The sequence below is a fragment of the Vipera berus genome, assembly GCF_964194415.1.
Source record: "Vipera berus genome assembly, chromosome: 14".
In the NCBI taxonomy this organism is placed as follows: domain Eukaryota; kingdom Metazoa; phylum Chordata; class Lepidosauria; order Squamata; family Viperidae; genus Vipera; species Vipera berus.
The window spans coordinates 8,359,583-8,383,918 of record NC_138217.1 but is presented as its reverse complement, the minus strand read 5'-3'; the positions used below and the strand labels follow the sequence as shown (position 1 = coordinate 8,383,918).

At 45.2% G+C, this 24,336-nt stretch overlaps 2 protein-coding genes across 7 annotated transcripts in view; both read left to right on the top strand.

Moving 5' to 3' along the window:
* Positions 1–19,328, top strand: part of LOC308674509 (septin-2) — a 43,054-nt gene extending 23,726 nt beyond the window's left edge. For 2 of the 6 annotated variants that reach the window (XM_081339038.1, XM_081339036.1), the window contains 5 exons: positions 1,945–2,090; positions 4,036–4,119; positions 5,795–5,852; positions 9,497–9,591; positions 16,600–18,944. In XM_081339038.1, the coding sequence (XP_081195164.1) occupies positions 1,945–2,090; positions 4,036–4,119; positions 5,795–5,852; positions 9,497–9,565 (357 nt within the window). In that variant the 3' untranslated portion in view covers positions 9,566–9,591; positions 16,600–18,944. Of the gene's footprint in view, positions 1–1,944; positions 2,091–4,035; positions 4,120–5,794; positions 5,853–9,496; positions 9,592–11,301; positions 12,340–16,599; positions 18,945–19,149; positions 19,167–19,273 lie in introns of those variants that run through there. The other 4 variants (XR_014027902.1, XR_014027903.1, XR_014027904.1 and 1 more) reach the window with 4 other exon arrangements.
* A 1,128-nt stretch (positions 19,329–20,456) lies between these two features.
* Positions 20,457–24,336, top strand: part of SEPTIN5 (septin 5) — a 41,041-nt gene continuing 37,161 nt past the window's right edge. The window contains exon 1 of the mRNA XM_081339041.1: positions 20,457–20,493. The gene's annotated coding sequence lies outside the window, so the exon portion shown is untranslated. The remainder of the gene's footprint in view (positions 20,494–24,336) is intronic.

The window sequence follows — 24,336 nt, the reverse complement described above, 5'->3', positions numbered from 1 at the left end:
GCCACCATGTCATTAGAGATAGTACTCAACGACCGTTCGAATTTGGAACACCGCGCAAAATTGAAGAGGACCAGTCGTAAATCCCCCTTTTTCCCTCCCCCCCCAGTGCCATAGTAAGTTCAAAAGTTTGCTAAATGAATGAGTAGTTCAGTATTGTGCCCTTGGATTCTTTCTACAATCAGCATCTCAAGACTGTGCATTCCTGCATGCTTTTAAGCCAAAATAATGGCATTTCTGAAGGAGGAGCTGTTTTGCTGTTTCCGGGGTCAAATCATGGGTGTTAAGGTTGAAAGCTGGGCAGCTTCACACCTTTGCATTTCAACTTGCCTTTAGAGTAAGGTGTGTATTTTACTTTCAAGTGGGTTAGATGGGGTAACGAAACTTCTATGATTCCACTGGAGTCCGTGAGAGCCTGAAACCTCTTCAAGGACACCAGAACAGGTGCAGAGAGGAAGCAGACGGTTCCCAAAACAAAGTGAGCTTTGGCTATTTTTTCTCATGGTAGTCTAGGGTTAGCCACTGGTTGTAATAAACCCGGGGTTCTCCCAGGCCAGGGGTCAGCAACCTGAAACAGTGAACGAGCCACTCGGAACCGGTTCCCTCACAAAAGGAAAAACTGGGAGGCGCAAAAAATGTGTGTGCATGCACGTACATGCACGCATGTGCAGAACAGGGTTTGACGGAAGAGTGGAGCCAAGGCAAGATATGCACCTACCCTGCATATTTGAATTGATAGGTTGAACTTTTTAGTCCCTTTTTTTTGGACTGCACATGGCAGAGGACTGGGAGCCGCAGGAGACAGCTGAAAGAGCCGCAGGTTGCAGACCTGTGTCCCAGGCAATCGCAGTTTGGAAGAGCAAACTGAACAACTAGAAGACTTGAAACAGTACTTTTCCCAGCCAAACCCCCAACGTCTTATGTAGTCCATCCGTTTGTACACGGATGAAATCCAGAACTGAGTCCTCGGGATGATCCTGTTGATGAATGAACTCTCTTTAACATTTTGCAGTGAACTGCACCCCCTCCCCCATCTGAGATGGTTCTTTTAGGGACTCCATGCAGGAATATGAGCTGTGGTTTTTGACCTGTGCAACAAAGTCTTCCAAATCTGTCGGCTTTCAGCCCGTATATTTATTTTTATTATTTATTTGTTAAATGTTGTTTGCTGCCTATCTCGTCATGGGGCTATTCTAATATAGGTAGTCCTCAACTTACGGTCACAATTGAGACCAACATTTCTGCGCTAAGCAGGGCAGTGGTTAGGTGAATTTTGCCCCATTTTATGACCTTTCTTGCCACTGGGACACTGCAAGCATCATAAATACGAGTCAGTTGCTGAGCGTCTGACTCAGCCTTCCATCCTTCCGAGGTCGGTAAAAGGAGGATCAGGATTGTTGGGGGCAAGAGGCTGACCCTGTAAACCGCTTAGAGAGAGCTGTAAAGCACCATGAAGCGGTATATAAGTCTAAGGGCGATTGCTAGTGCTATCTGAATTTTGATCACATGACCATGGGGATGCTGCAATGGTCGTAAGGATGTAAAATGGCCATAGGTCCCTTTTCCCCCTGCCATTGTAACTTTGAACAGCCACTGAATCGGGGGGTGTCAAACTGCCGGCCCCGTGGGCTGGAGGCGTCACGACGAAACCATGCCTGCCCTATTGCCGGCATTGGGAAAAAAAAGTTGAGATGCGTCGCGGCATGTCATGTGACGTCGCGAGTCCGACACCCCTGCACTTAAGGAATGTTTGTTAAGTTGAGGACTACCTGTAATACAAAGGAAGAAAATGAACGTAAACGGAACAGAAGTAAAATAACAGAAGAATAAAATAAACGAAGACCAAGGAACGCTACGAGAATAATACATCAGTGGGACAACCAACGGTCTCTCAGCTTTCCGATATGGCGGATGACAAGGCGTTCTTCCTCCCATTGACTCCTCCAGGCCAGTGTTCCTTTTGCTGTGATCGGGTCCAACCAGCTAATTGAAGTGAAGGGAAAAAAGATCCGAGGTCGCCTCTACCCCTGGGGGGTGGTGGAAGTGGAAAACCCCGAGCACAACGATTTCCTCAAGCTACGCACTATGCTGGTGTAAGTACCGTGCCTGATTTGGCCTCTGTTTGCAGTCGAGCCTTGTGAATGGTGTCAGCTAGCAAAAATCTCACAGATATCACTGAGATAAGAGAGAGATTAGATGGATGGATGGATGGATGGATGGATGGATGGATGGATGGATTCAAGCGGTTGCCTTCAGCAAACCAGCCCTCCCACGCATTCCCCTTTTATACAGTTCAGGGCGTGGCTTCTCTCTGCCTCCTTCCGAGGTGCCCCATTGCCTTCCTTGGTTTACTCCTGATTGACTGCCTCCTGCGTCGGGCGTCCTTGAACAGGGCCAGCTGTGGGTCATCTTCATCCATGCTGTCAGGCTCACACAGCTGGGTCTGCGTCGTGACCATGTGGGAGGGGCCTGGCTGAGGGCTCTCATCAGCGAGCTCTCCAACCCCCTCAGCAACCTCTCCAACACCCTCCTCCTCTGAGTCGTCTGACCCAACTGCCGAACCCACAGGCTGACCCTGAATCACAACAGATGGATAAATAGATGGCTATAAAGAAAAAGAAAAAAAATGGATAGATTGATATGGATGGATGGATGGACATACTGATAGACAGATAGATAGATAGATAGATAGATAGATAGATAGATAGATAGATAGATAGATAGATAGATAGATGGATGGATGGATGGATGGATGGATGGATGGATGGATGGATGGACATACCGATAGATAGATAGACTGACAGATAGATATAGATATGGATGGATGGATGGATGGACGGACACATAGACATACAGATAGACTGACCAACAGACAGACAGACAGATATAGATAATGGATGGATAAATAGATGGCTATAAAGAAAAAGAAAAAAATGGATAGACTGATAGATATAGATGGATGGATGGACATACTGATAGACAGATAGATAGACCGACAGATAGACTGACTGACCGACTGACAGATATAAATATGGATGGATGGATGGATGGACATACCGATAGATAGACTGACAGATAGATATAGATGGATGGACACATAGACATACAGATAGATAGGCAGATAGATAGACCGACAGATAGATTGACCAACAGACAGACAGATATAAATAATGGATGGATAAATAGAAGGCTATAAAGAAAAAGAAAAGAAAAAAATAGACTGATAGATATGGATACATATTTATTTATTTTATTTTATTTTAATCCCATTTATATCCCGCCCTTCTCCGAAGACTCAGGGCGGCTTACAAGCTTAGCAGTAGCCTTCATTCTATGTATATGCCTGCTTATGAGGGCTTTCACACACACCCCAAGCGGCATTATTACAAAGTCAGCTTAATTGCCCCCAACAATCTGGGTCCTCATTTTACCTACCTGGGAAGGATGGAAGGCTGAGTCAACCTTGAGCCTGGTGGGACTCGAACCTGCACTAATTGCAGGCAGCTGGTGTTACTTTAAGGAGGCATTAGCCCACTGCTCCACCAAGGCTCTTATGAATGGATGGATGGATAGATAGATAGATAGATAGATAGATAGATAGATAGGGAGACAGACAGATAGACACGGAGAGACAGAGTGATCAATTCCTGGCTGTTTATCCTTAATTCCATTTTATTTATTTCTTTTTATTTATTTTATTGAATTTGTACACCGCCCTATTCCTGTAGGACTCAGGGCGGTTTACAGGGCAGTTAAAACCATGAAATACAAAAAATTAAAATTGATTAAAACAATTAAATTAAATTCAAGTCCCAAGAGTAAATTTAAAACCCAGTTATTTTGCATCTTTGGAAAGAATAACTTCCAGGCCAAGCGTTCCCCCTACTGGACAATTTTCACGCTACACTTGAAGATTTTGTCCTGTTTCTTGCTAAAAGTCATCTTGGCTGCAGAGGCTTTTTAAGCAACCCAAATGGAAGACATACCATTGATTTAATGTCCCTTCTGATTAGCCCCTAATTGTGTTTCTTCTTTCAGGACACACATGCAAGATCTCCAAGAGGTAACCCAGGATTTGCACTATGAAAACTTCCGGTCGGAGAGACTAAAGAGGACTGGCAAGTAAGTTCTTTGTGTCTCGTGGCTTTCCTACGTTGGCTGCAGCTTCAAGTCTCCCTTATAAAGTTTCCTAACGTTACCACTCCCCTTTGTTATTGGGCAAACTGCAAAAGAAGAAATAGGGGAGACAGGATAACAGTGTTCCAGTATCTGAGGGGGCTGCCACAAAGAAGAGGGGGGAGGTCACGTTATTCTCCAAAGCACCAAAGGGCAGGATGAGAAACAATGGATGGAAACTGACCAAAGAGAGAAGCAACCTGGAATTAAGGAGAAACTTCTTGACAGTGAGGACAATTAACCAGTGGCACTGCTTGCCTCCAGAAATGGTGGCTGCTCCATCACTGGAGGTTTTTAAGAGACTGGAGAATCACCTGTCTGAAATGGTATAGGTCCTCCTGCTTGAGCAGGGGGCTGGACTAGAAGACCTTCAAGGTCTCTTCCAACTATTCTATTCTTACTGTACATTCTATTCTTACTCTACATTCTATTCTATTCTATTCTATTCTATTCTATTCTATTCTATTCTATTCTATTCTATTCTATTCTATTCTATTCTATTCTATTCTATTCTATTCTATTCTATTCTATTCTATTCTATTCTGCTCTAATTCTATTCTGCTCTAATTCTATTCTATTCTATTCTATTCTGCTTCTATTCTATTCTATTCTATTCTATTCTATTCTATTCTATTCTATTCTATTCTATTCTATTCTATTCTATTCTATTCTATTCTATTCCATTCCATTCCATTCCATTCCCTATTCTATTCTATTCTATTCTATTCTATTCTATTCTATTCTATTCTATTCTATTCTATTCTATTCTATTCTATTCCTTATTCTATTATTCTACCCTACCCTACCAGTCTAGTCTAGTCTAGTCTATGTGCCTCAACCTACAATCATGCCGGCCCCGTGAAGGGAAGGGAAGGGTCTTCGGACAATGCTGTCTCCCTCAGCCAAGAAACAGATAAGCACTGCCCCCTAGAGGCAAAAATGACTGGACAGGGGAAACTTTTTTACCTTTTAAAAACCTTTTAACTACGGTATATAGATTCAGCAAAAAAAATAAGGATGGTGGTTGCAGATGCTCCCCAGAGATAGAGATTCCAGCTAGGAGGGATGTGAAATGCCATTTAGTAGGAGATTTGTCCTGCATGTGAGAACAGACACCACGACATATACATAAAGAAAGCTGTCATAGAGCAGGCTATTTTCAGAGGCGTGAGTGCTTCAGCTTTTGACAGCCCAAACACTAAAGAATTTCCTGACCCTTTGAAAACTGACAGATGTATCCTTGCGTAACCTGGTTTTTTGGGTTGTTGTTTTTTTGCAACTCAGCCTGTTCACAGGGGTGTCTTTAAATAGTGTGCAAAATCAGACTATTCATCTAATTCTCTTCCCCTCTTCTATTTTTAATCTTACCACCTTGCTTTACCAAGAATTCTGGGGGGGAAATGCATACTTACAAGTCATTTTCAAACATCAATTTACCTCATTGATATCTTAATCTGCATAGTTGATTTTTTTTTACATTGCACCTAACTAGTGACAAGCCTGTTCCTCTGCTTCTCTTTTGATACATCTAGACTAGAGCATGTACAGAAAGGTGTGTGTGTGTGTGTGTCCGGATGAAATGATACCTGTTCTTTTATCTTTTATTTTTGTGGTCAAACAGGCCTGCGGAAGAAGAAGTTATGGACAAGGACAGGATCCTTCAGCAGAAGGAGGCTGAGGTAAGGACCGAAAAGCCGAGCCGGCCGGGGGTATCCGTTGTGTTCAAATTTAGTTGGCGTTAACCAACAATGATAAGTCTTTTAAAGGATGCGCATTTAACCATGGCTAAAGAGCCAAGCCAAACAACAACAACCAGTAAAGGGGCGGAAGATGGTCTCCAAACCTAGTGATTGAATTTGTTCTATACCGGTATCTCTATCTATCTATCTATCTATCTATCTATCTATCTATCTATCTATCTATCTATCTATCTATCTATCTATTTATTTGGAATTTTATTGAAGAACTGCAGAGTTCTTTTGTAAGTCCAGTAGGGGAGGGGAAATTACCCAGATCAATTTCTTGGTTTCTCATGCGTGTTTCCCTTTTTACATGTGAGAACCTGAGCTGGTTTCTGTTGCAGATCCAGTGAAACCTCCTTTTTCTAAGCCATCCTCTTGGCCTGTCCGATGTAAATCCATTTTTAATACCATCTCTACCTTGTCAAATAAAATTTGTTCCACCATCCTCAGGGCTTTTTTTGTCATAGAACGCTCAGAACGGAGTTCCGGCACCTTTTTTGGATGGAACTTTGTAAGGGTAGGCAAGGCGGGTTGTATGACATGTGTGAGTTCCGGCACCTTTTTCTTTTACAAAAAAAGCACTGACCATCCTTCAGTAACATCTTTGGGACAGAATCTATCCATAGAGGCAGACATCGCTACTGACAGTTGTTGATAATTGTGGCTACTCTTTTCCGATTCCATTCTTCAAGAATGTCCTTCGGTATTTTCTAGTGTCGTAGCCATCTTGCAAGCTAGTTTATCCTTCCGCTTAGCTAAGAAACTGCCTGTTCTCTAAAAGCAGTATTGTAACGTTCGAGGGTAATGGAAAAGCAGGACTAAAAAGACACAGGAAATGGGTTTACATTCCTTGGACTTTGTCGGGAGCACAAACATCAATTTCCCTTTTATGTTATATATATATATATATATATATATATATATATATATATATATATATATATATATATATATATATATATATATATATATATATATATATATATTCTGAGCAATAACAGTGTTTGGAATTAACCTCTGAGTGTGTGTGTCTCTCTCTCTGCGTGTGATCAAGATATCAACTTTTGCTCAATAGTCATTCTGCATTTTAATCAGACGATAAAAATCCTTGACTTTTGAGACACCGCGAATCTTTTCCATGTTTTGTTTCAGCTGCCAAACAGGCGTGTTACTTAACGGGCATTCTATTTAGTTTTGTTTCTGTTGGATTTTGTTTCCTGTGCTGCCTTTACATATTTATCCCTTCTTCCAAATATAATATGGCTGCCTTTAAAACAAAAAACGAAAAAAGACGCCTTGAATCAGGAACTGGTTCTTCAGAAACAAAAAGCATGGTTCGAGTCCTTCAGGTCTCAAAAGCCCACCGTTTTTTATCTGATCTCCCAAACGTAAAAAAGATTCATTCTCCTCCTTTAACTCGGCATTATTTCCTTCGGATAGCCTTCTGTGTTCGAATATCCAGAGGGGAAAATTAACCGGTGCTCTGAAAAAGAAACACAGGGCGAACAGTTGAAAAAGTCATTTGCACTTTAGCACTCGGCACCGGCTTAGGCCGATATTGGCTGCAACCCTGCAGTTGTGAAATGAGCCACGCGGTTGTTAAGTGAATCTGGCTTCCCCATTGACGTGGCTTGTCAGCAGGTCGCAAGAGGGGATCACGTGACCCAGGACGCTGCGACCGTCGTAAGTACGAGTCAGTTGCCGAGCATCTGAGTTCGGCTCACGTGACCACGGAGAGGCCACCGTGATCTTAACTGTGGAAAAAACGGTCCTAAGTCTCTTTTTTTTCCGTGCTCTTGTAACTTTGAGAGGTCACTAAACGAACTGTGGTAAATCGAGGGTTACCTGTATTTTTGTTCCTTAAGGTGTCACCTCTGATAATTTGGCTTTCGTTGCATTTGGTTCGATTAAAAAAATAAATAAATCCAGAAACCTAAAACCAGAATTATGCAAGAGTTATAAAGCCACAAGAGGGCAGGGTGTTGTACAGATTTGATGGCTGCTAAATTCCTGGGCCTCTTAAATATGTAGATAAGGCAGGAATTTGGAGAAGATAGCACGGACAATCATGAATAATCCAGGAAGTGAAGCAGGAAAAAAGAACAGAGCTGTTTAATCTGCACTGAAATTACTGTTCATCCTTGGATAAATTCACATTTACGAAGCCACTAGTTAGATTTTTTTTTTAATGTTTTCATAGTCATACAGACAGGCTCTTGGTGGAATTCTTCGTCCCCCCCCCTTTCCTGCCGCGGTTATTTTTATTAAAAAATTCTTCTCGTCTTTCCTTGTTCGGTTTACCGTAAATGCCAGAATGGATGGAAAAAAAGAAAAAATTGCTCTCCATAAATAGCATGGAGCTAGCAGTGGGTCATACTTGAAGAATGTAGCTTCTGCAATACCCAGAGAAGTCCCACGGGAGGAAATTATTCCCACGGGAGAATGGAAGGCAGTAATAATTGCAAGCAGTTTGCAGTGGCTTGTGTGTTTTGGCCACGTGCCTCCAGTTTAGTGGCTAGTTAAAACATACCTGGAATACCAAATAGCCTGTCAACAGCATCGTGGGAATGTCTTCCCCTGTGATCGGTGGTTTTCTGAATGGAAGTTCTTGGGATTTGTGGGTGAAATTTAAATTGACCGACAAAGAATTAATTTGAGATTAATTCAATTAAATAATTAAGACCACATTGTAACCACCGTGCCACTATGGCTCAAGGTTGACTCAGCCTTCCATCCTTCTGAGGTCGGTAAAATGAGGACCAAGTTTGTTGGGGGGCAAGAGGCTGACTGTATAAACCGCTTGAAGAGGGCTTGTAAAAGCTCTGTGAAGCGGTATATAAGTCTAAGTGCTAGTGCTCTACCTTTTTTCCTTCCTTCCTTCCTTCCTTCCTTCCTTCCTTCCTTCCTTCCTTCCTTCCTTCCTTCCTTCCTTCCTTCCTTCCTTCCTTCCTTCCTTCCTTCCTTCCTTCCATAGTGCACAGTGGTTAGAATGCAGTATTGCAGGCTGACTCTGCCCACTGTCAGCAGTTCGATCCTGACCGGCTCAAGGTTAACTCAGCCTTCCATCCTTCCGAAGTCGGTAAAATGAGGACCCAGATTGTTTGGGGGGCAAGAGGCCGACTCTGTAAACCGCCCAGAGAGCGCTGTAAGGCTGTGGCTGTGGCCCATTACCAGGCTGTGGTTTATTTGAAACTGGGCTGTGTGTGTGCGAAGCTCCACTCTACTCGAGCGGAAGGTGCGCGTGCCTACCGCTCGCACCAATGGAGCTGTGTGCTCGTGCATGTTTGCCTGCCACTCACACCCCCCCACGCATGCCAGTCCAGGCCTCCAAGGTGGCAAAGTTGGAGACCGCTGCTGTGAGGCAGTATGAAGCGGTATATACGTCTTAAGTGCTATTGCTGTTTGTTGATCAGGTGGTCCCTGCTTGCAAAGGGTTTTTGTCATAAAAATAAGGTTGCTGGTTGCGCCGCTAGGTAGGTAGTCGCAAGAGGCCTGCTTGGTAAGGTAGCTAAAATTCGAGGGGTGGGTTTAACTGGGCTCACTGCATTTCCCCTCTTTTTCTCTCCCCCCTCCCCATCCAGTTGCGTCGTATGCAGGAGATGATCGCCCACATGCAAGCCCAGATGAGGATCAAACCTGCGGACGAGTAAGGAGGACGTATCCTAAATCTTTGACGGTAAGCATGGCTTTTACATTCTCGAGCTTCCCAAACACACAAAGGCTTTTTTTTAATTTCTTTTTTTGGAGTTGATGCAGAGACGAAAGAGAGAGAGAGCGACAGCGGTCAGCAAGGGAGGTTGAGGCTGGCCTAACAATACCCTGCTGCAGGGGTCCCAGCAACCGGTTGTGCCAGCAACCGGTCCACGCAAACAAGCAAAGCCCCTTCCGCGGGATGCAGACAACACACAACCATGCACCCTCCAGTCCGTGGAAAAAGTTCTCTCCACGGAACCAGTCCCTGGTGATGCCCAAAAGGTTGGGGACCTCTGCCCTGCTGGGTGGGATCAGAGGTCTCGTCATCTCTTTGCACAGCAGGCGAAGAGTTGCGCTGCTGGGAATCCGCATCAAAATACGTGATTGTACAGGGTACAGAAAAGATGCCGAGACCTTAGGAAGAGTCCAGAGAAGAGCAACAGAGAGTGATAAAGGTCTGGAGGCTAAGCCGTACGAGGAGTGGTTGAGGGAGCTAGATAACGTCTGGGTTCTAGAAGCAGAGCAAGATGGAGAATGTTGTGCTTGCCAGAAAGACACAATTCTCAATTCCGATAAAACTCCCAACTTTCAATATTCCGTGAAATTCTGCAGAGCTCCTTCGATCTGCCGCTGGTAAGAAGGAACCCAGCCTGAAGATTGGTTCTGTTTCCAGGGAAGGAAATTTCTTGTGTTTTTTTCTTCAGAAGGTGGAAATGAAAAATACAGACTCGAAAGATGTTAGATGCTGTTTAAATGGTCATTTTTTTTTGAGCACCGACCGGATGTGCTTTGCTGACCTGTTCAAATGTAAAACCTCAAGCCATGTGGCTTGTGTTCTACCACTGGGCTTTGTAACTGTTTCCACATTGAAGGAAGTTTGTTGATTTTTTTTTCCTTCCTTGCTTTTTTCCTTTCCTTGTTTGAAGTAAATACCAACCCAAACTATTTTTGTGGTTGGGAGAACGTAACATTGATGTAAAGCATTTTCCACCACTTCAAAAGTACTGTAATTGTTGGAAGTAGAAAGCTTAGATTTTCTTCCAGTGATTCTAGTTCGTTCAAAGGATTAATCCCTTTTTTTTTTTAATGATCCTGTAATTTTCAAAATAATTCAGGACCAGAAGAACAGGATTCCCTGGAACTAGTAATTGTGTTTATACGTTGCTCTTAACCATGTTGCATTTTAACATAGTTTGCTGACTTAGCCTCAGTGCCAAGCCATATATTATACACACACCACAATTGTGGACGGACCCAGCATGCTGACCAGAACTAAGAAACATCCATTGTCATGTCTTTTTTTTTCATTAAGATCAAAATATAAATCACAAATAAAAATATAGCGGAGAAAAGCGAAAGGAGAAAGAAAGAGAGAAAGAAAAGAAAAAGAGAAAGGAAAGAAAGAAAAAGGAGGAGAAGTATAGGATAAAGAGAAGAAGAAAAAAAGCATTGACTTCTAAAATTTTTCAGCTCAGGAGAATAAAAAATAAAATTACAGCCTCAACTTTTTACTTTTACATACTTGGTAAATCCTAGCTTTTCTGTAACCACAAATTAATCTAATCAGCAAATCCCAGAGTCAAGATTTCATTTTTTTTTCCTCCCTAGAGCACAAAGTCTAGAAGTGGTTTCCAAGGAGAAACCAAACTAAATATATCCTGAAATATCCATTGTTTATGTCCAAAAATGATAGGTGAATTTGACATCAACAAGCCAAGATGGACTTTCGGCTTTCGATTGGAAGACTGTTGGCTTCAACCAACATGGGCACAGGTTTGTTTGTTTTTTACCCTGTGAGAATAGAAAATTAAAATGTGGGAATGCAAGCTCCTCCCACTTATAGTTCCACCCAGGAAGCTGTTGGCGATTGGCTGGCAGTCTATTTCAAACGGATGATGGGCGGAAGCATTCTTGAAGAAGCCATTTAACCTTCCTTTGCTTCCCGAAGTGGCCTGTTTTTTTAACAGAAAGAAACCCTCTTTTCCAAAGCAAACTTTTACAAACTGGCTTCCCAGTCTAGACACATCAATGAGCCAGAACTCTGTGGGATCCACATTTTTGGGGAAATGAAATAAGTTGCATAGTTGCTTCTTTAAAACTTCAAAACTGGAGCGGTCAAGAATGGAAACTTTTCCTGGGAAAGGAAGTGTCATAACTAAACTTGGCTTGAGTCACAGTCTAAAGGGGCAGCCAAACTTTCCCGCGTGGTTGCAGCCAAGAGGGGTATTTGTCTACTGCCGAGAGAACGAGAGAATAGCCTAATTTTGTTGGCTACAAAAGCTGAAATAATAGGAATGGACTTTTTTTTTTAAAAAAAGGTTTCAATGTGCAACTGAATTTACCGCATCGATTTCCTGCTTTCGATTCCAGAATGTCTTCTACTTTATTGCCAAGCTACATGGCTGAATCCTTGCAAGTTTGAATAGGCAGGTGGTCCTCGACATACGATCACAGCTGAGCCCAAAATTTCTCTTGCTAAGCGAGGCGGTTGTTGAGCGACTTTTTGCCCCATTTTAAGACCTTTCTTGCCGCAGCCATTAAGCGAACCACTCCAGTTGATAAGTGAGCAACACGGTTGTAAAGTGAACCCGGCTTCGCCATTGACTTGGCTTGTCAGAAGGTCGCAAAAAAAGGGATAAATACAAATCAGTTGCCAGGCCTCTGGGTTTGGATCGCGTGACCTGGGGGGAGGCTGCAGTGGCCGTGTGAAAAATGGCATTGTCACTTTTTTTCCCCCAGTGCTGTTGTAACTTTGAAAGGTCACTAAACGAATTGTTGCAAGTCGAGGACTACCTGTACATTTCTCTCCCCCTCCCCTGCATCCCCTTTACAGCCTGAGAAACTAGGGAGGGTCCCTTGTTGAGTCTCTTATCCCACCCATTGTCCAGCTGTGGGGCAAGCGGTCCCTTATCTGACCGTTCCCTTGGCAGGACCTCTTTGTCCAGTCTCCCAAAGTCTTTCCCATATACTGTCAAAACCCACTTCGACCCACATCTCAAGAAAGCAGGACTCTTGGAGACAAAGGTTTTCCAAGCAGGAACGTTTACTGAGAAATAGGAGATAGCAGGCATAACGGACAGGATCTGAGGAATCCCCTCTACAGATTGATATTTTTAAAGTGTCCCGAAGCAAACCCCACCCCACGGTTCATTCAGCCGGTTCCGGATCAGCCAAGCTCCAGGTGGGAAGCCCATGGTGGTGGTGGTGGTGGGGGAAATAACAGTCCCTTCGCAGCAAGATCATTTCCACACACACACACCCCTCACGCTTCATCCGGAGAAGCAGACCAGATTCCGGAGAGTTACATTCCTTCCTTTTTCCAAATTACTGTTTCAAGTCTTCTAGTTGTTCAGTTTGCTCTTCCAAACTGCGATTGCCTGGGAGAACCCCGGGTTTATTACAACCAGACACTAGGGAGGGTCCCTGAGATAGTTAGAAATGAAATAGAAGTGGATTCTGACACAAACCATTATAGCCCCCTCCTATACAGCTTGAGACACTAGGGAGGGTCCCTGAGATAGTTAGAAATGAAATAGAAGTGGATTCTGACACAAACCATTATAGCCCCCTCCTATACAGCTTGAGACACTAGGGAGGGTCCCTGAGATAGTTAGAAATGAAATAGAAGTGGATTCTGACACAAACCATTATTGCCCCCTCCTATACAGCTTGAGACACTAGGGAGGGTCCCTGGTTGAGTCTCTTGCCCCACCCATTGTCCAGCTGTGGGCTAAGCAGACCCTTATCCGACTGCTGGCAGCCTCTCTTCTGTCCTTTTTCTGCCCCATCTTCCAAGCTCTTCCCACATACTGTTACAGCCACCTCCTTTACACCCTGAGAAACTAGGGCGGGTCCCTTGTTGAGTCTCTTTCTCCACCCATTATGAAGCGGAGGCTATGCTGTCCATTATCTAATCCTTCCCTAGCCAGCGTCTCATCTCCCCAACTCCCAAGGTTTTTCCCACATACCATTACAGCCCCCTCCTTTACATCCCAAGAGACTAGGGCGGGTCCCTTCCGAGTCTCTTTCCCCCACCCATTACGCAGCTGTGGGCTATGCAGTCTCTTATCTGACAGGTCCCTTGTCTGCCTGGCCCAGTTTTGCAAGGTCATCCCCACATGCCATTACATCGCCTTGGAAGTTCTTGCAGGAATTAAATGGGAGGAGACATATTAAGGAGGCTGCCCTGGGCTGCCGGAAGAAGAACAGGCCAGAAACGCAGCAACACAACACGAAAACGTCTTTATGCCTAATTTGTCTTTGAGAGCAGATTTCGGCAAAGGAGTCTCACGTTCTTTCCCCCGTTAAGATTGCAAAAATCTAACCAAGGTTTATCGCACGATGATTCGTAGCTTCTGAATCTGCCAGTGCTGCAGAAATAGCTCCAAAATGATGGGATGTCGTTTTTTTTTCTTTCTGGAAAGAGGAACCCATCCCATAAATCCTGATTTATTTATTTTTTCTGGGGGAAGGGGGAAACTGCAAACAAGGCAAAGAGGATTTAAAGGAGATGCTTTAAATTCCCTTCATCTTCAGTTTGTTACCGATAACATCTGGAGTGGCTCTGAGCATGAGCAATGATTTACATCCCCCACTAGATGCTAATAACTCATTTATTTCACAGGAGAGCATTTAAAACAAGGAAAAAGGAGATGGGGAGGGAGCAAAACTTCCACATGATTTTCTCTGTTATCTCCAGTTGCTTTGGCTAACGCCCGCCTGGTGCCTGCCAAGCAGAGTTTTGGCAAAAGCTTGGAAAAATAAGCCCCAGCTCCTTGTGATAACCAATATTTATTTATTTATTTATTATTGGGACTTATATGCCGCCCTATCTCCCGAAGGACTCAGGGCGGCTAACAACAATAACGTACAATAAATACAGAAGTTAAAATAAAAATTAAAAATTAAAGGCCCCTGTAGAATAAATAAAAATTAAAATTAAAACAAATTAAAAATTAGAGTTAAAAAATATGCGGGGTTTTAAAAGACAAATAGGTCTGGCATAGCCATAGCAACCAGACTTGAGTCGTGGTCTGATGCCAACGGGAGGTTGATGAGGGACGTCATCTGGGGAGAAGGTTGCAGAACACACACACACACACACACACACACACACACACACACACACACACACACCAGGTCTTTCAGGTTGGAATGTGAAACTTAAGCCAGGAGTTACCAGACCTTCTTTGGAGTAAACCATCATGTTGAAGTTTCCAGTAGCTATGGTTAATGGAGGTTTAGTGAATTGCCCTATTGTTTGAGTAGATCCTGTCTCCTGGTGAATCATATTGGCTTGTCACTTCTCTCCTTTTCTCCCTTGCCAATTCTTCCTTTCCTTTCTCTATTTCCCTTCCCTTCCTTTCCTCTCTATTTCCTTTCCTTTCCCTATTTCCTCTCCTCTCCTCCTTCCTTTCCTTTCTCTTCCTTTCTCCTTTCTTTCCCCCTCTCCACTCCTCTCCTAACTCTGATCCAAAGCAGAGAGAAGATCATTCACCCAAGATTATTTTTTTTTCTAGAATTTTTTTTTCCTTCACTGCATCACCCTTTTCTCGGTGATAGACACATTCCCGCTCTGCACGCGGGACCGTAGATCTTGTGGAACCAGTCTACAGGATACTGCTGAATTCTTAATAGATCTACCGTGTATAAACCTGACTGTGAACTGTCAGAGCATAAGCCACCATGTCAGTTCAAAGGGCAGGGCTTTTTTTCTCGTAGAACGCTCAGAACGGAGTTCCAGAACCTTTTTTGGATGGAACCTTGTAGGGTAGGCAAGGCGGGTTGTATGACACGTGTGAGTTCCGGCACCTTTTTCTTTTACAAAAAAAGCACTGTCAAAGGGTATCACACGACTCCCGTATTTACTTCTTTCTACTTCCTGTCTCCATTTAAGCAGCCTTTCTGAACTCCATTCCTTCCCCTTGGCTTCGCTCAGTCACTTCCAGCTTTTCTGATCTGGCTGGAAACTCCAAAATTACACCCTTTATGAACGGACGTTGGCAAAAAAAAGGCCACAATAGCTGTCTCTCTTTCCTGCTCTCGGTTGAACCGGCCTTGCGTATGTGCCCTCAAGGCACATCCCAGCTTAAAATCCCAGCTTAAAATCCCTGCCATGTGCTAGAGTAGCGCTTAATTTAAAAATACGGGCACTATGATTATTATTTTTTATTTTTTATTTTAATTCCATTTATATCCCGCCCTTCTCCAAAGACTCAGGGCGGCTTACAAGCTTAGCAGTAGCCTTCATTCTATGTATATGCCTGCTTATTAGGCCTTTCATACACCCCCCAAGCGGCATTATTACAAAGTCAGCTTAATTGCCCCCAACAATCTGGGTCCTCATTTTACCTACCTCGGAAGGATGGAAGGCTGAGTCAACCTTGAGCCTGGTGGGACTCGAACCTGCACTAATTGCAGGCAGCTGGTGTTACTTAAGGAGGCATTAGCCCACTGCTCCACCAAGGCAAAAAGGGGGATCGATTTTGCCACAAAACCTTCCAATTTCCAGTACAGCCAAAAAAAAAAAAAAAGCTACGCCACAGGGAAGTCCTCGACTTACAACCACACTTGAGCCCAAACTATCTGCCGCCGAGAGTTTCGCCCCATTTTACGACCTTTCTCGCCACCGTTGTTAAGTGGAACCGCTGCATCGTTTCAAGTTAGCAACCCGGTTATTAAAGGAATCCAGCTTGACTTTGCTGGTCTGAAGGTCCCAAAAGTGGATCGCGTGACACCGTCCCACCCCTCACCCCCACCCTCCGGGACACTGCAACCGTCGTAAGTACACACCAGTTGCCGAGCATTCGAATTGTGATCACGTGACCCCAGGGGAATGCTGCAACAGTCGCGTGTGCGAAAGCCGGTCAAGAGTCGCTTTTTTTCCAGTGCCTTTGGTACTTCGGTCACTAATCGGACGGTTATAAGTCAAGGTCTACCTGGCAAACCCGCCGTTCTTCTCTAAACTCTTGCCTTGTGCTTTTCCTTACAGCGGGGATGCGACGGTCTTAAGAAAAAGGGGCCACGAATTGACATTGAATTTCAGTGATGACACTAATGGATTTGAGAAGTTCACGCATGGATGCCAAGACCAAGATATGACCCAATGCAGCTAAAAACCTTGGAAGTTCCTATTGGGGAGGAAAAAATAATAATATCTGTCCACGGATACGTATAACGTTGCTTCTATCTTCTTTCACGTCTTGCTATGCATGAATGCAGCATCACAGTGCGGAAGCTGTTTTCCCCCCCCCCTCTCTCCTTGTATCCTTTGATGTGTCTCTTGGATTTGTTTAAAATCCCCCCCCCCAGTTAACATGGCACCTCATCTCTGCTAAGCTTTGGAAGCAAGAATTCCTATATTTTTTTTCTCTTCCACCCAGGTGGCACTTGATACGTTTCTACTCCCCCCCCCCCCTTTCTTTCTTTCTTCATTAAGCAAATTTCTGAATCTACTACGAGCCCTGCCGGAACTATATTTTCAGTTAGACTTGCCCAGTTCTTCTGAACCTTGTAAGTTGTATACCCATTTATTATTAGTTTGTAGCATTCTTCTCTCCGCTTTTTTTTTTAATGTTTTGTCGGTCACAGGGGATCAAATTCTTCCTTTCTGGTGCTCCCTTTTTTGAAAAAAAAATACGGTACAAAAACTGCAAAACTATACCTTCCCAGTGATGTGAAAAATTTGGGAGAGCTTCACCCACAATGCCTTAAAAATCATGGGTAGAACACTACACGCCGTCTTTTTTTTCTAAAGGAAATTTCTAAGTATCTTTCTAAAAAAAAAAAAAACCCGCTCGTGGATTTTTGGGGGTATTAGATTCTTGACTGTGTTTTCTGTCAAATTTAAGGCTCTGTTCGGTTGAGAGAACAATGATATAAATCCTCAAAGGTTTTGTAGGCATCATGACACTAATTTTCTGGACCGTTTTTTGCAATAAATGGAATCCGCCTGTGAAAACTCTTGTGGGTTTTCCTGTCTGTTTTTGGGGGGGCTTGTGGATGAAATCTCTAGAGTTTTGAACAACGGTGGGAAAGGTAAGTAGGTGGACGTGTCGTTTCCTGAAAACTTGAATTTTGGAAAAGAAATCAAACAGGGCTGGAACAGGCCAGGCAGGGATCCAAGCGGTCCTCAACTTAAGAGCACAACTGGGACCAGCGTAACAGAGTTGGAGGGACCTTGGAGGTCATCTAGTCCAACCCCCTGCTCAAGTAGGAGAGACGCTCCTCCAGTCCAGACAAGCGGTTGTCCAATCTCTTCTCAAAAACCTCCAGGGATAAAGCAACATCCCACAGTCAGAACTTCCATCGCTATGCAAGGCGGTTCTGCCCTGTCAGAACACAATTAACCAGTGGAACAACCTGCCTCCAGATGCGGTGAATCCTCCAACACTGGAAGTTTTTAAGAAGAGACTGGACAGCCATTTGTCTGAAACGGTATAGGGTTTTCTGCCTGAGCAGGGGGTTGGACTAGATGACCTCCAACGTCCCTTCCAACTTATTATTATCATTATTACTATTCAGTTTGACTTGCCAGACTTGATTGCAGGAAAAGTCATAAAAATCAGATGGGGGTGGGTGGGGGTGTCACGACTTGCCACCCAAACTATGGTCGTAATTTGAGGACTACTTGAATCTTTTATGACCGACTTGGCACATCTGGACTATCGGGAGCGCATGCATGCTCTTAGCAAATTGACGTGCGAGTGGCTTGTTGGGATGTTACGGTGATGGACGGAACAAATGTCCCAATAGTCATTTTTGACTGTAAAACAATAATTGTACATGTATTTATTCGGTGCCTTTCTTAAAACACGGGAGCCAGATAAAAAGACCTCATATTTACAAATCAGTTCAGTAAATTCCCTTACACCCAATGTATTAATGCTCAAACATTCAGCTCAATAAGGCCATTTAAATAAATGCCCAAGGATAGGATATGGTGTCTAGACAATCATCATAATGAGAAGTGTTGATCTGCGGCTGTCAGCTAAATGAAGAATAGGTGGAATAACACAACCTTATAGTAACCGACCAATCAAATTAAAACCCACACCACCCTCTCCAGTGTGCCCTCTTTTTTTTTTAATGACTAATGGACATTTATCCCAACAAAATTCTGGATTGTAATTGTCCGTTGTGGTTATTATTTCTTTAAAAGGGGCCTGGGTGGACCTCCAAGGCATAGGAGTCCTTGGAAGGTGTGGGAGACTGGGGCCTTGCCTTGTGTTATGCCAACTTCCTGGCATAATACACACACACCTGGCACAAAGCGGTTGCCAACAGGCAGAACCAAGGCCAAGGTTTACTTGCTTTCGAACGCAGGTGACTTAGAAAGGGTGGGTGGAATAAATCGTTGAGGGCAGAAGCAGCTTTTAATAGAAGAGAATATTTCTTGCAGGCATTTCATGACCCAACTAGGTAACATCATCAGTGCTAAAGGGAGTGGGGTGTGCAGAAAGGAGAAGGGGAAGAAGGGGGAGCAGGAAAAAGAGGACTCTGGGGTCCTTGGCGCTCTCTGAGCTGGGTGGTTTCCTTGCAGACGTTTCATGACCCAACTAGGTAACATCATCAGCGCTAGAAGGGAGGGGGGTTTGCGGAGAGGAGGAGGAGGAGGAGGACTGTGGGGTCCTTAATGCTCTCTGAGCTTGTTGGTTTTCTTGCAGACGTTTCATGACCCAACTAGGTAACATCATCAGTGCTAAAACAACACATTTTGCCGGAAGTTTTAGGCGTACGTAACAAAACGGACGGTCGTGCTGATGTTTTTAACATTTGAGGTGAGACCACCTTTTTCTGTTTTTAGAGGCTGGGAGCTGCAGCAAAGAGAACAGAGAGGAGACTATACCCCAATCATAAACCCACCCACCCCGGAAATCCCAGAATCCCCCATTGACTTGTTGTTAGTTGCAAAGTTGTGTCTGACCCATCGCGACCCCATGGACCACGTTCCTCCAGGCCTTCCTGCCCTCCACCATCTTCTGGAGTCCATTTAGGCTGACGCCTCCTGCTTCGGTGACTCCATCCAGCCACCTCCTTCTCTGTCAGCCCCTTCCACAAATTCCCAGCTAACACCATCAGCCCAGCTGTGCGGGAACGAGAAGATGCTATTTTTCACCTTCCTGGTTCCGGAGGCCCTCTGGTTTTTTGTTTTTTTTCCCCCAGCCAAATCATGAGGACTAGCGCCTGGCATGACCTCGATGCAGCGCGAGGATGGCGGTGGGGAGCAAAGGACCAGGGCGCGCGCCTCGCGGTCCCTTCCGCAGAATTGGAAAAAAAAGATAAAAGGGTGGGGGGGGGCCGGGAGAAACAGATCGGCCGGCTCGGGGCTTTGTTGTGATTGGCTGTCGGCGGGCGACTGGGCGGGCCCAGGCCGCCTTTGGCTCCTCCTTTTTCTAATACAGCCCCCCCTTTTTTTTCCCCCTCTCCTCTCCGAGCTCCGCTTCTCCGCTGCAGCAGCCTCCGCCGGAGTAAAGCGGAGCCGCGTTGGCCAAGCTCGGAGGGCGGCGGGGCCGAGGCTCGCTGCCGGGAAAGCGGGGGTGTGTGTGTCGGGGGGGGGGGTCCGGCTCGGATTGCAACCCCAGGAAGCCCCATAGCCCTCTTTGGGGGGTGGGGGTGGGCGAGGGTCTGCGAGATGAGCACAGCCCTGCGGTTCAAGAGCAAGCTGGTCAATCCAGGTGAGCTTTTATTGGGGTCGGTGGTGGTGGGGGGAGAGAGAATAAGGCACGTTTTTAAAACCTGCCTGCCTTTTTTGGGGAGGGGGTGTTGAGTCTCGGGAGGTGTCTTTTTTTTTCCTTCCTAATTTTGGCTTTTTCCCCCCCTCTCCTCTCCTCTCCCATCCTCCGGCGCTGCCCGTCTGGGTTTGTTTCCCATAGAAGAAAAACAGGTAAGGCTGTCTCTTTTATTCTTCCTTCCTTCCTTCCTTCCTTCTTTCCTTCCTTCCTTCCTTCCTTCCTTCCTTCCTTCTTTCTTTCTTTCTTTCTTTCTTTCTTTCTTTCTTTCTTTCTTTCTTTCTTTCTTTCTTTCTTTCTTTCTTTCTTTCTTTCTTTCTTTCCTTCTTTCCTTCCTTCCTTCCTTCCTTCCTTCCTTCCTTCCTTCCTTCCTTCCTTCCTTCTTTCTTTCTTTCTTTCTTTCTTTCTTTCTTTCTTTCTTTCCTTCTTTCTTTCCTTCCTTCCTTCCTCCCTCCCTCCCTCCCTCCCTCCTTCCTTCCTTCCTTCCTTCCTTCCTTCCTTCCTTCCTTCCTTCCTTCCTTCCTTCTCTCTTTCTCTCTTTCTTTTGCCCTTGGCCTCCCAGATGATGCTAAAGGGATGGGAGGGGGAATTACTTCCATTTTCAAGGAAAGACAAGCAGACTCCCTGTTTCCCGCCGCGCCCCCCCCTCAATTTTTACAGATGCCCTCGCTAGGCTGGGTAAGGGAGGGCAAAGTCAATTCCAGCTTTGGGGGGGGAGGAGGAGGGGGAAATGCATAGCAAAGACACAGACAGACACACGCTTAGGAATGTTGGTTTCAGCTGGCTGGGCTCTTGCAGGAAAGCAGGATTTCTAAAGGGTGGGTGGCTTTTGCAAATCCTAAGGGCCCTGCCCTTTTTGGTTGGCAGCTAGCAACCCTGCCGAGCTACTCCGGCCACATACTGGGGCCAAGCCAAACCAAACCATGTTCTGGTCATTCTCTCTCTCTCTCTCTCTCCTGGAAAACGGTTGCAAGATTTCAAAGCAGGCTTCTGAGATGCCTTTCCTTGTTACTGTCTGAGCCTTCTCTCCCCCCCCCCCCAAACACACACACAAGCATCCTTTCGGCGTGCCCAGTTTTCGTTCCCTGGAGGGATGCTAGGGTGTGTGTTTCTGCAGGGATGGGGTGGGGGGTGGGGGCTAGGGTGATGTAATTCCGTGGCAGGGAAGAAGATTGTTGATCTGCAGTTTGGCTGGCTGGCTGGCTGGCTGGAGCTTTGTGCAGCCCGGATCCATCTTTGCAGCGATGGCGAGATGCAGAATTAGAGTATTATTGTTGTTATTGGCTGGCAAAGGGGGCAGACTGGATTCCAGAAGGAGATTCCCCATGATTTTTTTTCTCTTCCTCCCCTTTTTTAAAAAATAAATAAATGAAATAACTGTTTGCATGCCATCTCTTTTGAAATAATGGGTTGCGTGCCCTTTTTGTTTGCTGAAGGGGCTGTGGCTTCTTGGTTTCGTAGGCAAGGTGAGCTTGTTGGTGGAGATGCAGCCAGAATTAAATCCCTGCGTTGGGTTTGGCTGTTTCGAAGGAGAGAATGCAGATGCCAAAGGCTGGAGGTTAAAAGGATGGGGAGAGCAAACTGGGCGCCTCCAGGTGTTTTTCCCCCGTCTGAGTCAATTCCCCAGCACTTCCTCCTCGCCCTGGCGAGGAGGAAGGAGAATTTTCAGATGGAGGAGAAGGGATTAGGGCAGGGGTAGGCAACCTTGGCTCTTTTATGACTCGTGGACTTCAACTCCCAGAATTCCTGAGCCAGCATGAGGGAAACTATGGCCCCTTCATGACTCGTGGACTTCAACTCCCAGAATTCCTGAACCAGCATGAGGGAAACTAGGGCCCCTTCATGACTCGTGGACTTCAACTCCCAGAATTCCTGAGCCAGCTTGGCTCAGCTTGGAAATCTCTCCCTTTCCCCTCAGCATGGCTGGCTCAGGAATTCTGGGAGTTGAAGTCCACGAGTCATAAAAGAGCCAAGGTTGCCTGCCCCTGGATTAGGGAGTGAATCGGGTTGTGTTCAGTGGGGCTCTAACATGGCAACCGGGCTCTTCCTTCTCCTGGATTTTTATTTTGTTGATTTGTCTCATGCCATTTTATTACTTTGACAAATGACTCAAGGCGGCCAACATATCCAGCACACACCTTCCTTCCTCCTGTTTCCCCAACAGCAACAGCCCTGTGAGGTGGGTTGGGCTGAGAGAGTGGGACTGGACCAAGGTCGCCCAGCTGGCTTTCGTGGCTAAGGCGGGACTAGAACTCACCGTCTCCTGGTGATTGGTCCAAAAATCACCCAGCTGGCTTTCGTGGCTAAGGCAGGACTAGAACTCACCGTCTCCTGGTGATTGGTCCAAAAATCACCCAGCTGGCTTTCGTGGCTAAGGCGGGACTAGAACTCAGTGTCTCCTGGTGATTGGTCCAAAAATCACCCAGCCGGCTTTCATGGCTAAGTTGGGACTAGAACTCACCGTCTCCTGGTGATTGGTCCAAAAATCACCTAGCTGGCTTTCATGGCTAAGATGGGACTAGAACTCACCGTCTCCTGGTGATTGGTCCAAAAATCACCCAGCTGGCTTTCGTGGCTAAGGCGGGACTAGAACTCACTGTCTCCTGGTAGTTGGCTCAAAGTCCTTTTCCTCCCTAAGGAGGAACTAGAACTCACAATCTCTTAGTGATGAGTGCAGACTCACCTAGCCAGCTTTCCTGCCTAAGGGAGGACTTGAACTCACCATCTCCCGCTTTCTAGCCTGATGCCTTAAGCAGTAGACCAAATGGGCTCACTTTCTTTCCCCATCCTTGGCTGATTCTCCTATTTTTTCCTCCTCTTTGATGCTGTTCCTCAAGCGTGTTCAAGGTTTTCCCTATGTCCTCCTCCCCAAGCCAAACTACAATACCTTTATTTGAAGACTTTTTTTTTGTAGTACAACTTTATGTAGACACAATTAATTTATGTGCCCCCCCAAGTCAATGTCATCTTTCTGTGGCCGTAGACAGGTAGTCCTCGACGTAGGACCACAATTGAGCACCACATTTATGTTGCTAAGTGAGAAATTTGCTCCGGGAGTTTTTGCCCCCTTTTGCGGCTTGTCGCAATTGTTAGCTGAATCACGGCAGTTGTTAAATTAAGGAACAGGGTTGTGAAGTGAATCTGGTTTTCCTGTGGAAAGGGGATCATGTGCCCCCGGGGCACTGCAACCGTCATAAATGCGAGTCAGTTGTCAAGCATCCGAATATAAATCTTGTGACCGTGGGGATACTGCGAGAGTCCTAAGCATGAAAAATGGTCGTAAGTCACTATTTTCTGTGCCGTTGTGACATTGAAAGGTCACTGAATGTTGTAAGTTGAGAACTACTTGTAATTAGTTCTTCTAACCTGGTCTTTTAGGTCACCCACAATATATACCCATCACTGTTGTAATTAAATCCCTCCACCTGGCTACTGGCCATCTCCTCCTCCTCCTCCTCCTCCTCTCCTTTCACCTTTCCCAGAATTATGGATTTCTCAAAAGAGTCATTATATGCCTCCTTAAGTAACACCAGCTGCCTGCCATTAGTGCAGGTTCGAGTCCCACCAGGCTCAAGGTTGACTCAGCCTTCCATCCTTCCGAGGAAGGTAAAATGAGGACCCAGATTGTGGGGGGCAATTAAGCTGACTTTGTAATAATGCCGCTTGGGGTGTGTGTGTGAAAGCCCTAATAAGCAGGCATATACATAGAATGAAGGCTACTGCTAAGCTTGTAAGCCGCCCTGAGTCTTCGGAGAAGGGCGGGATATAAATGGGATTAAAATAAAATAAATAAAAATATAAAGTTTCCAAAATGGGATGATTTGAACCTGCTCATTTGTGCCTGGGTTGATTCGTTCAATGACCCACTCGTGGGCTTCTCTGTGGTATTCTCAGGAATCGTCCCCAATGCTAAAATGCAACAATATTATTCCTTTCCTGCTTTTGGGGGATATAATTATTGAATCTGAACAAGCTTGTTTCAACGCCGAATGGACGTT